General features: G+C 41.1%; 1 protein-coding gene across 18 annotated transcripts in view; it reads right to left on the reverse strand.

Annotated features, from left to right (window-relative positions):
* The window catches only part of PLCB4 (phospholipase C beta 4), a 180,682-nt gene that overhangs the window by 11,768 nt on the left and 155,308 nt on the right, over window positions 1-13,606 (reverse strand). For all 18 annotated transcript variants that reach the window (XR_015731278.1, XR_015731277.1, XM_087882318.1 and 15 more), the window contains 7 exons: window positions 12,581-12,731; window positions 12,300-12,349; window positions 11,554-11,619; window positions 9,070-9,185; window positions 4,816-4,891; window positions 2,367-2,542; window positions 1,556-1,657 (listed from right to left, as the gene is read on the reverse strand). Coding sequence is in view for 16 of the 18 variants with exons in the window: in XM_087882318.1 (XP_087738444.1) it covers window positions 1,556-1,657; window positions 2,367-2,542; window positions 4,816-4,891; window positions 9,070-9,185; window positions 11,554-11,619; window positions 12,300-12,349; window positions 12,581-12,731 (737 nt within the window). In the remaining 2 variants the exon portion in view is untranslated. The remainder of the gene's footprint in view (window positions 1-1,555; window positions 1,658-2,366; window positions 2,543-4,815; window positions 4,892-9,069; window positions 9,186-11,553; window positions 11,620-12,299; window positions 12,350-12,580; window positions 12,732-13,606) is intronic.

Raw genomic sequence — 13,606 nt, forward strand, 5'->3', positions numbered from 1 at the left:
GTCGGACAATGGTGCACGGACTTTAAACTCTTCGTAACATATTTCTGAATGCATGTAATTGAATCTTGAAAAGTGGTCAATTACAAGGTCTGGAAAAAGAAACTTGAGGGGAGCAAGGAAATGCTAATTTCATTGTCTAAGATTCTTATCATATATCTGGCTTGACAATCAGCTATCATACATATTAACTGAGATCTTGTTTTTCTCAGTTCTAGCCCTTTTATAGTCAAAATATCATCAATCCCACCCAAGAGGAAGTGACCACAACACTTGGAAGAATTCCAGTATTTGCAAAAGTACATAAACTTTAGAAATACAGGAAGGCTCCTCTCTCTCCAGGACAAAATAGCCCCTAATTCCTTCAGCCAAATATTTATTGGAATGTTACTTGAATATAATGGAATTCATATTACATTTTTGAGGTGGGTTCCAACCAGGGGTGAAATGCTCCCGGTTTGGACCGGCTCGGGCGAGTAGGTAGTGATGGCGGTGGGCAATTCGGAGAACCGGTAGCAAAAATCCCTGCCCCCGCCCCCCATGCCCAGCTGAGCCACACGATCACCAGATCACTTTTTTTTCTTTTAAATGGCTCTGACGAGCCAAGCTCTGATGATCTCAGCTGAGTTGCCTGCTAATTGGTAGCAAAAATCCCTCCCCCTCCCCCCCCAGCTTGCTTACCTTAGCTGCTGGTCGCAATGCCTTGCTGTAATCCCTGCAATCCATTGCATTAGCAAGCAACTGAATCTTCCTGCCTGCAATCAAGTAGGCAGGGAGTTGTGGACTTCAACTCCCAGAATTCCTCAGCCAGCAAAGCAAAGCTGGCTGAGGAATTCTGGGAGTTGAAGTCTGTAAGTCTTAAAGTTGACAAGGTTGGAGACCCCTGTTCTATTGGGTAAGTTTTTTTCCCCTTTGGGAGCTTTAAAAAAATAGTTAATTGTGTTTTTTTTTTAGTTGTTCTTTTTTTAGACCTAGACATTTAAAGTTTAGGAAGTTTTAAATTTAGCTGCTTTTATATAAAAATAATAATAAATTAAAATAAAATAATATTTGTGCAGCTTTCTGAGATTTAGTGTGTTTCTGTAGTGTTTCACTCTAACTACACAAACACACAAAATCTCACAAAGCTCTATGTGGAATTTTGTGTGTGTAAAGTGTGAAAGTTGGTTTTTTGGGCTTTTTGTGGCTGTGTGAGGTTCCTGCTTGTTGCAGGGGCCATTTTGGGTCTAGCACAGCTGCTTTTACATTGTGGGTGAGCCAGTTGTGTTGTGTTGTGTTTTGTAGGTTAAAAAGGGGCAAAGAAGTGACATTGACTTGGCCACGCCCACCTGACCAACAAGCCACGCCCTCCCAGTCACCTTACCACCAAGCCCCGCCCACTAATTAAGCCACAACCACAGAACCGGTAGCAAAAAAATTTAGATTTCACCCGTGGTTCCAACTGTATTAAGTAATAATGATTTGCTGGGAAGGCAAGTTATTCCACTCACATTAAACACAGTAGCCCATGAATCTTCCTGAAGAAAACTTATTCTATAATCAACAATGTAATATGTACCTTTCTCTTTCAGCTTTGTTTTTGATAGATTTATCTTGGCTTATGGCTTTACTGTTTTCCATTGAAATTTTTGCTTGGTTGGCACGCATTTCTTTACTTTCTCTAAAAAAAAGGAAAAAAGAAAAATTATGGCATTTAAATTTCAATTTTAAATGTTCTAGACTGAGGAGCATATTCAGTGGTGGGATTCATATAATTTAACAACCGGTTCTCTGTCCTAATAACTGGCTGGGTGGCCTGGCTATGGTGGGCATGGCCAGGAGGTGTGACAGGCAGCACTCGGCTTCCTGCACCCCCCTGGGAGCAAAAAAGGGCCACGGGGGGGACTCGTCCCCCCTGCTCCCCGTTTTGGGCTTAGTAGGCCTCCCTGCAGTCTCCTGGGAGTGAAAGCGGTCTGCGGGGGGGGCGCACCTCCCTGTGCCCCGTTTTAGGCCTAGTAGGCCTCCCTGCAGCCTCCTGGGAGCAAAAATAGGGTGCATGGGGACTCCTGGAAGGGGCAGGGCCAGCCAGCAATTTAACTACCAGTTCACCTGAACCAGCCCGAACCGGCTGAATCCCACCACTGAGTATATTCTCTTTGCTTTGATCTGCCAGTCATCAAGATTATACAACCAACATTAGATTATTCTCAGGACTATCAGAGAAATGGCTGCACTTTTTAAAACAATGGCCAGCTGACTTTTTTTTTTTTAATTAGGTGAGCCTGGATGGTGATGGGAAATACTTCCATCTCCTACACTCCGACATTAGGCTAAATTCAACCATTTCCAAGTGAACAAATAATAGAATAACAGTATATTGTTATACTGACCTGTCATGGGAAAGCTTCAGTTGTTGTGTCTGTTGTTCATGCACATTAATTAACAGCTTTTTCAGTAGTTCACACTGCTGGCTGAGGTGCAGATCACGCATTTCTTGCTCTTCTGCACTGTGGGTGTTGATCATCTCAGACCATTCTTTGGTGTGCTGTGCCACAATTTCCTTCACCTTTGTGGGAGAAAAGTTGGATCAGTCTTTTCTACTCATGATTTTTAAAGTGGATAATGCAGGAGGCACTTCTAGATCCATGTTTTCTGTCGACCCAGAATCTTGGGATTATACTAAGCTCTGTGTTCCCTGCACTTTTCCCTCTTTGCCCATGTGGTAGAAATTCAGAAACTCTAGTCAACCCTGGCTAATAGACCGCCAATGCCCAGTCAATCCTTGGAAAAAATAAGTGGCTGCAACATAAGTGGCTGAAAAGTAAAACATTATGTTACAAAGCTATTAACAATGCTTGAACCATAGAAAATATCTCCCCAAACACTGATTGGCTGTAGCATTAACCCACATACAGCCAATGTGGAAGGAGTACTGATATAAGGAAGTCAGCTCCTAGTAGAGGGGCTCAAAGGATACTACAAACTCTTCCCCCAGATTCCCTCTCCCCCCACACTAGTACTTTGAAGTTGAGATCTTGTCCTCTACTATCCCCCCCTTACAAGGTGGAGGCCTACATTCCTGTGTCTCATGTGCTACCTGAGGAAGGTTTTGTCAAATTATAGATGGGCAGTTCTGCCTTATAACCACCAGGCAGATAAAGTGGTACACAACCACTACCTTTTGGTTAGATAAATTGGGTACCAACAGCCTTCAGCCTCACCCTCCACTGAAAGTTAGAAGAAGAGCAACTGCAGTCCATTATCCAGTTCAATGTGATGGAATATAGTATGGAGGTGAATTCCCAGAGGGAGGAGACATATTCCAGAGAAGAGGCAACTCAGTACATATATTATGTATGAGAGAAAGGGGATGAAGACAGCCCCTAGGTCACAGAGTGTATTGTAGATGGAGATACTTGAGTGCTCAGAGTGCCAAGATTTTGTCCATAGGTGTGAAACAATAAATTCTTCAGCTTAGAAGAATCATGATGTGTCATTCTTGGTTTTGGGGCTGACATTAAAAATTATTCCATCCAATATGGCTCTACCATTATCAGAAACTTAGGAATCATTTCAACTGTTTCTATAATCCATCTCATAAACCACCCAAACTCACAGCAATAGCAGCACTGAAAACAGGTGAACCGAACTCAGCCCTAGGCAATATGTTCCAAAGCCATTACTGACTGGCTTGTCTATTATACTCCCATCAATTCTTCTCCCAGCATGTCAACAAACCATTTCCCTCTAATGGCAATGGTTGTGGCTGTAGCAAAGGCAACAGTTGCAGTTCTAATGACAAGAACAAACAATCATCCACCGGGGTCATAGCTCCTGCCTTCCAGTTTGTGTTTCAGTCTTCACATCACATGGGAACCCTAACCAGAACCCTCCAATGATGTTGCTGGCCCCTTTCTGCTTATGAACTTGGAATAGCCTTCTGCCTCAATTGCCTTTCCCTACTCTGCTTTTTACTTGTTCTTAAACGTGGATCCTTAACCAGTTTGCTCTGCAATGTACCACCCCATGGGTTTTTTCCTCTTCCCCTTGCTTTTATATTTCTTTTATTTTTTTCTTCCAGCAATAACTTCTTTTGATACTTCTGTTGTTGTGCAGAGTTCTTTCTATTGATTTATCTTTTCTCAATTTCAACCACCACTGAGTTTACCCAGATCTTTTCTAAGCAGTCCCTCAGGGCATTTCCACCTAATCTTGTTTCTGTTCTTAATCTTAATCCTTTTTTTGTGTGCCTTCTTCCCCTCCCCCAAATCAAAAGTATATTAGATATACAAAAGTATGCATCTGGAAAAATTAGGGAAAACGTTAAAATAGAGCATGCCATTGTGGCCCTTTTAATGGAACATGGAATATTTTAGACCAGTATTTTTTCAAACTTGGTAACTTTAAGAAGTGTGGACTTCAACTCCCGGAATTCCCCAGCCATCAAGTTTGAAAGACACTGTTTTAGATTGTGCTATATTGAACTCCAAGTTTATGTAAACAGATCTATGAGCATAAAGAAAATATTTGTTTATAAATGGTGGTCCTTGACCGGCATAGCATGAATCTGTGCTGTCAGATCTAACAATAAGGAATTCCAGCTGTGTGGACTAAATAATTTTACCACCAGTCTAATCTTCAGTAAGGAAAAAAATCATATTTTTACTTGCTGTCTTGCCCTCTCCCTTTGTTTTTCAAAGTAGTCCAAAGAACCTGCAGTCTTTTTTTTTTTCTTATTTTCTGGAGAACAAAACATATTTCTGACTTCTAGAAATGACTCTCACTATATGACAGTCACGTACTGAAATGCATTGTTAAATGGGCTTCTTCTGCTCTTACCTTTGATTTATGATCAGATGTTAACATTTGAACTTTACTTTCTGTTTCTTTTTTCATCTCAAGACAATTATTTCCTCTAAACACAAACAAAACAGAAGTATTTCAAGTAAGCATTTCAAATTGAATTGTTCAAATAAACCTCAAAAGATGAACCAAAACTTGAAAAAAAAAAAACTTGGGTCTGTCGCCATTGCTGGAGGTTTTCAAGAAAAGAGTGGACAATCATTTGTCTGTGGTAGGATAAGGACCCTGCCTTGGTGGGGGGTTGGACTAGAATATCTCCACGGTCCCTTCCGGCTATATGATTCTTTTCTAATCAACTATTTATTCCCCAGTGTCATCCCTCCATCTGAAATGTGAAACCATTCTGCATTTAGTTAATCTTGATGAAAAAAGAAAGGAAAATGACAATCTGCCCAGGACAAATGGCTATTTACGTCTTTCTCACTTTTTCCCGTTAGTCCAGATTGTAGAACCGTGTTTCTCAATGAATTTTGAAGAGATAGGTTACTCAGCAGGGAATCCCAAAGTTGCTTTTTCCAAAAGGCAACTGGACTTTCAGAACTAAAGAAGCTTCCTGGATGGGAATCAAAAGGTTTTCAAGAAAAAAAAAAATCCAAGAAAGTCTATTGCTTTTTGGAAAAAGCATCTTTGGGACAACCATAACTTGGATGTTTGAGAATCTCCATAGATACTCAGCAGGGAATTTCAGAAATGTTAATAAACGTATGTCCCAGGTTTGAAATCAGTGGTGGATTGCTATCGGTTTGCCCAGATTGGGCGAACTGATAGCGGCGGCAGGAGGCTCCACCCATGCTCCTGGAGGCTTCTGCGCATGTGCAGAAGTGTCGTGTGAGCACACAAGCGTGCATCTACCCACAAGCGAACCGGTAGCGACGGGTTTTGAAACCCCGCCCCTGATTGAAATCCAGCCATTTCCAATGACAGGTTCTGGAGAACCGGTAGTGGAAATTTTGAGTAGTTTGGAGAACCGGCAAATACCACCTCTGGCTGGCCCCAGAGTGGGGTGGGAATGGAGATTTTGCAATATCCTTCCCCCAGGAGTGGGGAGGGAATGGGGATTTTGCAGTATCCTTCCCCTGGAGTGGGGTGGAAATGGAGATTTTGCAGTATCCTTCCCTTGCCACACCCACCAAGCCACGCCCACAGAACCGGTAGTAAAAAAAAATGAATTTCATCACTGGTATGTCCACCTTTCCATTCCAATATATTGATACAAGTACCATTTGGGAATTAACTATGGTTTAGATCAAAATGGGCATAATGTAGATACTGCTGGGCCAGAACTGTTTTTGTCCCTCTCCTGTAGCCATTGGGGAGTGAGAGGGCTGAAACTAAGAAGAATATCTGGAGGGAAACTATCCTATATTTAAATAGGATTTATCATACAATCCTAGAATGTGCCTAGCACCGCATTTTTAAGTAGTCCTTGATTTACAACCATTCATTTAGCAACTATTTGAAGTTACAAGGCACTGAAAAAAAACGTAATTTGCAACAGTTCCTCACACTTTAAACTGTCACGGCATCCCCACAGTCATATGATCAACATTGAAGCACTTGGCAACTGGTGTATTTGGGATGGCTGTAGCATCCCGTGGCCATGTGATCATCATTTGCAACCTTCCCACCTGGCATCTGGCAAACAAAATCAGTGGTGGAAACCAGATTTGCTTAACAACTACACAATTCATTTAAAAAATCACGATGCAGTGATTTGCTTAACAATGTAGCAAAAAATCATAAAATCAGGTGAGATTCACGTAGAAACAGCCTCGCTTAGCAACAGAAATGCTGGTCCCAATTGTGGGAGTAAGTTGAGGCTATCTGTACATGTATTAATAAGCATCCATATTTAATTTAACAGCTTTCACCCCATAATGTGTAGTTCTGGGAGAAGCAGCTTTTTCAGATTTATTGTGAGATATTCTGTATGGTGAGATATGGCGTAGATGTATTGTGGCAGCAGTGATGATGATAATGATGGTGATGTATGATCCAAATCTTGAGAGGATGTTGAGATGTTGACTATCGCAAGATCCTCACCTTGTATCTTACAAAATCCCAAGGAGCAATATTAAAATCACACCTTGATCTTATTGTATTTCAGCAATTTAATTTTAAAGCTTCTGGCTGCCCACCACAGCTTTACTCATTTTATTAGTCTAGTGTTTCATCTACCAGAAAGAATCCAGGCAAATCATGCTGATTTTGATGAGAGGAAGCATTCAGTTTATAGTGTACACACAGAAAAGTGTTGATTGTAATAGCAGATTTTTGTTTTTCAATTAACATTCAGATGTTGACCTGATCAGTTAACCTGGTTAGACCAATGAAGCTGACATGAAAAACACACTATCCATTGACAACCGCACTTCATACTGTATTCCATAGGTTTTAAATACATCCTCAGAACTATTTGCAGAGTCAACATATATATCCGTGATGGCGAACCTATGGCACGCGTGCCACAGGTGGCACGCAGAGCCCTTTCTGCCGGCACGCCAGCCGTAGCCCCAGCCCAGGTCCACCGCACATGCGCGCACCTCCCATCACCCAGCTGGTCTTCCGGTCTCTGCCGCGCATGCACGGAGGCAGAGCGTTCCCCAATCTCTGCAGGTTCTACCCTCTGCAGATGCCTCTCGGTGGCAGGAAAGCAGGAGAAAGCTAACACGCGATGTGGGGAGAAACTGCAAAGATCTGAGGAGTACTGGAAGGCAGGAGGCACTCAATGGGGGAGGAACTTTGGAGATCGTGGAAGGCAGAAGAAAGCTATGATTCAATGGGGGAGGAACTTTGGAGATCGTGGAAGGCAGAAGAAAGCTAGGATTCGATGGGGGAGGAACTTTGGAGATCATGGAAGGCAGGAGGCAGCTCTTTAGCACAGCTAAAGCACAGCTCTTTAGTCAGATCTCTCCCCCCTACATGTGCGGCTCTTTTAAACAGGGAAAGAAGACAGGCAAGAGAATGAACACGTGTAGCAGGAAGCTCTGGAGTTGCCCGATCATCAGCCAAGCTCATCAGAATTAGAGCCATCCCAAACCCCACAGCCCACTAGCGAGGCAGAAGAAGGGAAAAGCCTCTCTCTTTTCAGTTTCCCATCGGGCTGGCTCTGCCAAAGGCTGCCTCCCAATCTTGGAGCCAGTTCCCTCCTAAAGTTTCAAGGGCCACCACATGATTTCCATGAACTTGAGCTGAGCAGAATTGTGGGGCAGAGCGAATGTGGCGGCTCCTGTTTTTCCCAGCTGCCGAGTGCTCATTTAGAGAAGAGGAGCTGGGGAAACAGGCAAGGCGCGGCAGCGGCGGCAGGCAGGTGTCAGGGAAGCGCTGAGGGCAGCATATGCATCTTTGGGCTTTCCACTTAGGTGGCGATAGGTACAGCATATCAGCATATGCAGCATATGCATCTTTGGGTTTTCCACTTAGGTGGTGATAGGTGCAGCCTGTCCCCGTCCACCACCTGCTTGACCTGCAGCTCCCAGTGGGAAGGAGCCCAGGCAAGCCTCGCGTTCGGAGCTTCCTCAGGGGCAGTCTCGGCCCTGCCATCTTGGCAGCGTCATGCGCCAGGTGGGGAACAGCTGTCTCACCAGGGAACGGGCCGGTACCTAGTTGTCCTCTGGTAAGAGGTATGCCGGCCCACTTGGAAAAAGTGGGGGGGGGCGCATGGGGGGGGCACGCATGCTCAGTGTGGGCGCATGTGTAGAGGGAGTGTGGGGGGTGTCGTGCACGCATGCGTAAATGGGAGCGTGCATTGCATTATGGGTTCCGGCACGTGGGAACGCAACAGCGCTCGCTCGCTCAGACTTTTGGCACGCAATGCCAAAAAGGTTCGCCATCACTGATATATATATTCAGAACCAAAATACACCTGATGAGATATGAGGAAAACAGACATATGAGCAAATATGTACCAGCTTTTATTATGACTAACTTGGGTCTTTTGTTAGCTTTCATGTGATGAGGATCTAAATATTTCATTGAGGTCAGTGTAATGATTTTGTAGATTACTATTAATTATTAATTCCCCCCCCCATTTTTCCCCTTAAAAGAAAGTGTCATTTTTAAATCTCTTAATCTGAACCGAATACACAAGCCTTCCTTGGGGATTCTCGCACTTAGAATGACATGTCTCAAGTGCAAGGGTACTTTGATCTGTCTCTTGGGGTATTAAGAACGGAACTAAATTTTTCTTTTCTGCTGTCAAAAAACGTTGCTTTTTAAACAAGGCCATACCCTTTTTTCTTGATCGCCTTCTCAAGGAGTTTCTCATAAGATAGCTTCTCTTTGTCATACTGGGCTACCATTTTGTCAACTTGTGTGCAGTGTAATTTCTGCATGACACTGTGCTCCTGCAGTGGAGGGGGGAAAAAAGGCATATTAGGCTACAGTCTGCATATCAAAGAATGTAGATATTTGTGTTTTAGCAGAAGAGGACAGAGATAGAAAAACAAAATCCCCCAAACCCTCACTATAGCATCTTTTAAAAGATTTCAAAATGGCACAAGCATCTTTTTATTCTATCATGCTCCTAAATCAGCCAAGTCTCCTGAATGGGACTGTTATCCGAAGCAACTCCTTTCCCTAATTGCCTTGGCATACCTTCCCTTCTTTCTCTTCCTCTGTCCAGGTAGTTGCACCTTTCAGAATTCACAACAGTTGCTAAGCAACCAAGGCTATTGTGTAAATAGTAAATGCAAAACAAGTGTTTTTCTTTTTTCAACTCCTAAGTTGTTTTTATTGCCTGGGAAATGAAACATCGTTCCAATAAAACCTCTTTATACCTTCCTTTGACATTTCAGAAATTTAAACATTGCTGGACAATGGTATCAATATGTCAAACTAGGAATGGGCCAACTTGCCACAGCCCAACTCACCATGGGACAACTCGCTGCGGGACAATTTAACAATTCTATTTAATTATTTAAGATAAATAAAAAAATATTTTTATTTTTGCCGTTCACATGTCATTCTGTTCCTCCTTTTGCATCCTTTCTTTAATGATTCTATTCCACCATTTCTTTGATATTAGTGTAACTCTTGTCCCACCGTGAGTTGTCCTGTAGCTAGGTGGCCGTGGCAAGTTGTCCCACAGAGAGTTGGCCATGGTAAATTGGCCATGGTGAGTTAGCCGTAGCAAATTGTCATAGACCCTGTCCAACTATTTGTCCCATAATCTTGAATAAACACACATAGGATGGCACTGAAAAGGGATACTGAAAATAACCCAGCTAGAAGGGAATGAATTCTCTCTCTTTCTCCCTCCCTCCCTCCCTCTCTCCATATATATATATATATATATATATATATGTATGCATGTATATGTATATGTATGTTGCATTCTGATTTGAAGCACCAACGATGTATGAAATATTCAAAGGTTGGAATGCCCATTTTTACTTCTTTTAGATTGAAACAAAATGCTGTATGTAAGTTTCAAACAGGATAATATACATGTAGCCCAAGGACAAAATATATTTTTATTTATTTATTTATTACATTTTGCTTTCAATATAGCTTTTAGTGTTCCCTGGGCAGCAGGAACAACATAGTGCAGTATGGTCGAAAAGGCTAAAATGTGGAGGAGCTGAAATGGAGGTGAGCAGAGCAGGGTAGGAGAAATGTGAGGTCCTCACCTAACGACAGTGCAGTCCTGGCCTGGCCTAACAACTGCACACCAGGACTACCAAAAGTGCTGTTGCTACATGGTGTGGACACGTAATGTTTCACCTAATGACTGCTTCACTTAGCAATGAAAATTCTAGTAGCAGTTATGGCTGTTAAGCAGAGTACCTGTGCTGCTATGGGGTTGGGCTTTCAAGATGCAAATGCAATAGCCTGGGGAATTTTGTAGGCAGAGAAGTATATTTATATTGGCCATGAGCAATGCAAAGAATTAATCCACTGCTCCTGTTTATTTGTGGAGTTCAGTGCTCTAGGTAGCAGTGGCAGCAAACTAGGCTGCTGAACGTTAGTTAAAGGATGCTTTCATTGCCCACCCTAGGGATTTTAAAATGTATCTTCACCCAAATAAATGATAGACAGCTCCCAGAGTGGACTGTTAATCCAGCTACTTCTGTGTTTCTAAGATGAAAAATAAGGGAAGGCAGGATAGGTCTCAAATTCCCAACTGCAAAATCCTTAAAACAGATTGATTATTGAATTGGAATATGGGGTACTATAAGAATGTTCACAATAGGACTTTTTAATGTTGAGTTTGGAGCAAAATGGTCCCCCCCCCATTTCATATCTCTAGAAAGCATCCTGATATTCCTAGGCAAATTTTAAAATTTCTAATTCTTTTTGAAAAAGGAAGAACAAAATATTTTTTACTCTGTGCTAATGGATGCTGAAGAGTTACACACATATACTGTCAGTGCTTGTATTCGAAATGAATTCCTGATTCAGAACTTTTGAAATGTTATGCATGCCTTTTGCACTAGGCTAGTTATGTAATTACAAATCAAATATTTTTGGTTAAATATCTAATCATCACTAGCTTAGCCTAAGGGTCAGAGAAATAGAAGTCATGTACTGCTTCTTAAATTTTTTCTGGAGAACAGAGTAATGTTCCATAGAGTGATGCTATCTATGAAAACAGAAACATATTTAAGAACCAATGGCATACATTATTTTAATATATGTTTTTGCAAAGACTCATACTCCATTTTAAATTTTAAGTACCCCAGCTCTGAAGAGAGAAAGCAAAAGATACCCTACCTTGGCATGCCTCTTCTTCAAAGCAGTCAGCTCTTTCTGCTGTTTTTTCAAATGTTTTATATATGCCTGTTCCCCATAAAAAAAATTGTTTTAAAAACAGCTAAATCAGAAAGGCTTGAAAACAGCTGTCTTGATTTCAAAATTGACTCTGCACAATGTGTAAAGCCACAATTTTTGAAAACATGATTTAGTTAAGCCACAATGGCTAGATTTTCAGAAAGTGTTCAATCACACACTTGGGACAGTAAGATGGGCAGCATATAAATTAAATAAATAAATGAACAAAGAAAGACCAAAACCAAGAAATCACATTATAGCTTTGAATGATGTGGAAATCAAATCAAAACTCAATACAACTTTTAAGAGGTTTAAAAATCAGGTTGCCATCTTTGAGTAATGTGCAGAGATTTCATATAAATTCCTGTGCGCTCAGACTTAATGATAATGGAAACTGTTCTTTTCTCCCTTGCTATATTACAGTCATTTTAGAATACGCTCCATAATGTGGGAGAAAAGCAAAGTGTCAGGCACCAGATCCTAACAGCTCTTAACCACTACTTCCATACAGTTTAAAAGGCTTCCCTAGAGTAAAATGAAAACCTTAATGGATTAAAGGCCAAGAAAAATGAAATCTTATTCTTAATTAATTATTTAATAAGGACATTTGGATTTTCAACCGTAAAGGAAAACATCAGAAAACAAGTCATTCTCAAACAAGAGACTGCTAAACTGAAGCATAGATTTACCTTCATCTGTTTTAAATCTTCTATCTTGATTTGAGGAATAAGATCTATACCTTAAAAAATAGAGAGGAAAAACAAGAGAATGAGCATATTTTCAGCATTGTTACTTACTTCAATGTCACTTTATTGAATTATATACACTTGCTGAAAAGATATCCAGATTATTACAAAAGAGGATAAATATTTTCCCTTAACGCTTCATAGATACTCTGACTACCAATCAGGAGAAATATGATATAGCGAGTAATCCGAATGCAGTAGTAGTCTTCTAGATGTTTGCTTACCTTTCTTAATTTCGGTACCAGGTCCTGTATTGGAAATGGGATTTGATCTGACTTCAGAGCTAGTTTGAGGAGTAACATTTGCTTTAGCATTATTAATTTTCCCCTTCTTATCGTTCTTTGACGTGTCATTTGGAACATCAGCTATGTCACTCTGTAAAAAATAAGGCCTTTTAAAAAGGATACCATGGGCAAATCTGGAAGGGCCAGTATGAAAAATTGCAAGCAGTCAAAGAAACTGAGGTCTAAATCAAGTGCCGAAGGGCAGGATGCAAGAAGTCCCAAAAGCACAACTGGGAAAGGTAAAACAGCAATTAGAATCAAAAGAGACTAATCAGAGGAACAGCCGGGCAAAATCTCTTATTATGTGGTAGCGTATGTATGTCTGTTCCTAAAGTTCGTGGTGTAATATTATATAAATTAATAGAATTCTCAGGAGCTTGAATGGGGTCCTCATGAACTTAAAATTAATATTGCCTATGTAGAAACACCCCCTCCCAATCTGTCTTAAAGGAATGCTGAAAAACCAAGATTGTGCATAACTACTCATTAAGTATGATTAGAGTGTGTGTGTGTGTGTGTGTCTGTGTCTGTCTGTCTGTCTTTCTCTCTCTCTCTGTGTGTGTGTGTGTGTAGAGGGCATGGAAACCTGAAAAAGGCCAGCCAGCAATAACAGAATCATTGCATACTAAAAAAAAATGTGACCATTTTCCTTGTTCACATTTATTATTAGCATGCTTTCCATTTCAATTCAAAAGCTTATGGACTTAATATTCAAAGAGTCTGAAATGACTCATATTGCTTAGCACAGAGATAGGCAACTTTTTATATTTAGTGGCTTAACTACTTTTAAGTTAACATTTTGGCAGCCATGGTCATGATAGCAATGCAATGAACTCAGTTTTGGTGAAGGGTTGAATATATTGCTATTAGCATGTTAAGCCTCTTAGTGACTTAATATGTTTGCTGTGCTTAATTTCTTCTTGGAAAAGCATATTGAAATTTGCTGCCAATTTTGGTGGTACAGTT

This window comes from Pantherophis guttatus, chromosome 1 (genome assembly GCF_059756535.1).
Source record: "Pantherophis guttatus breed Tessera chromosome 1, ASM5975653v1, whole genome shotgun sequence".
Classification (NCBI taxonomy): domain Eukaryota; kingdom Metazoa; phylum Chordata; class Lepidosauria; order Squamata; family Colubridae; genus Pantherophis; species Pantherophis guttatus.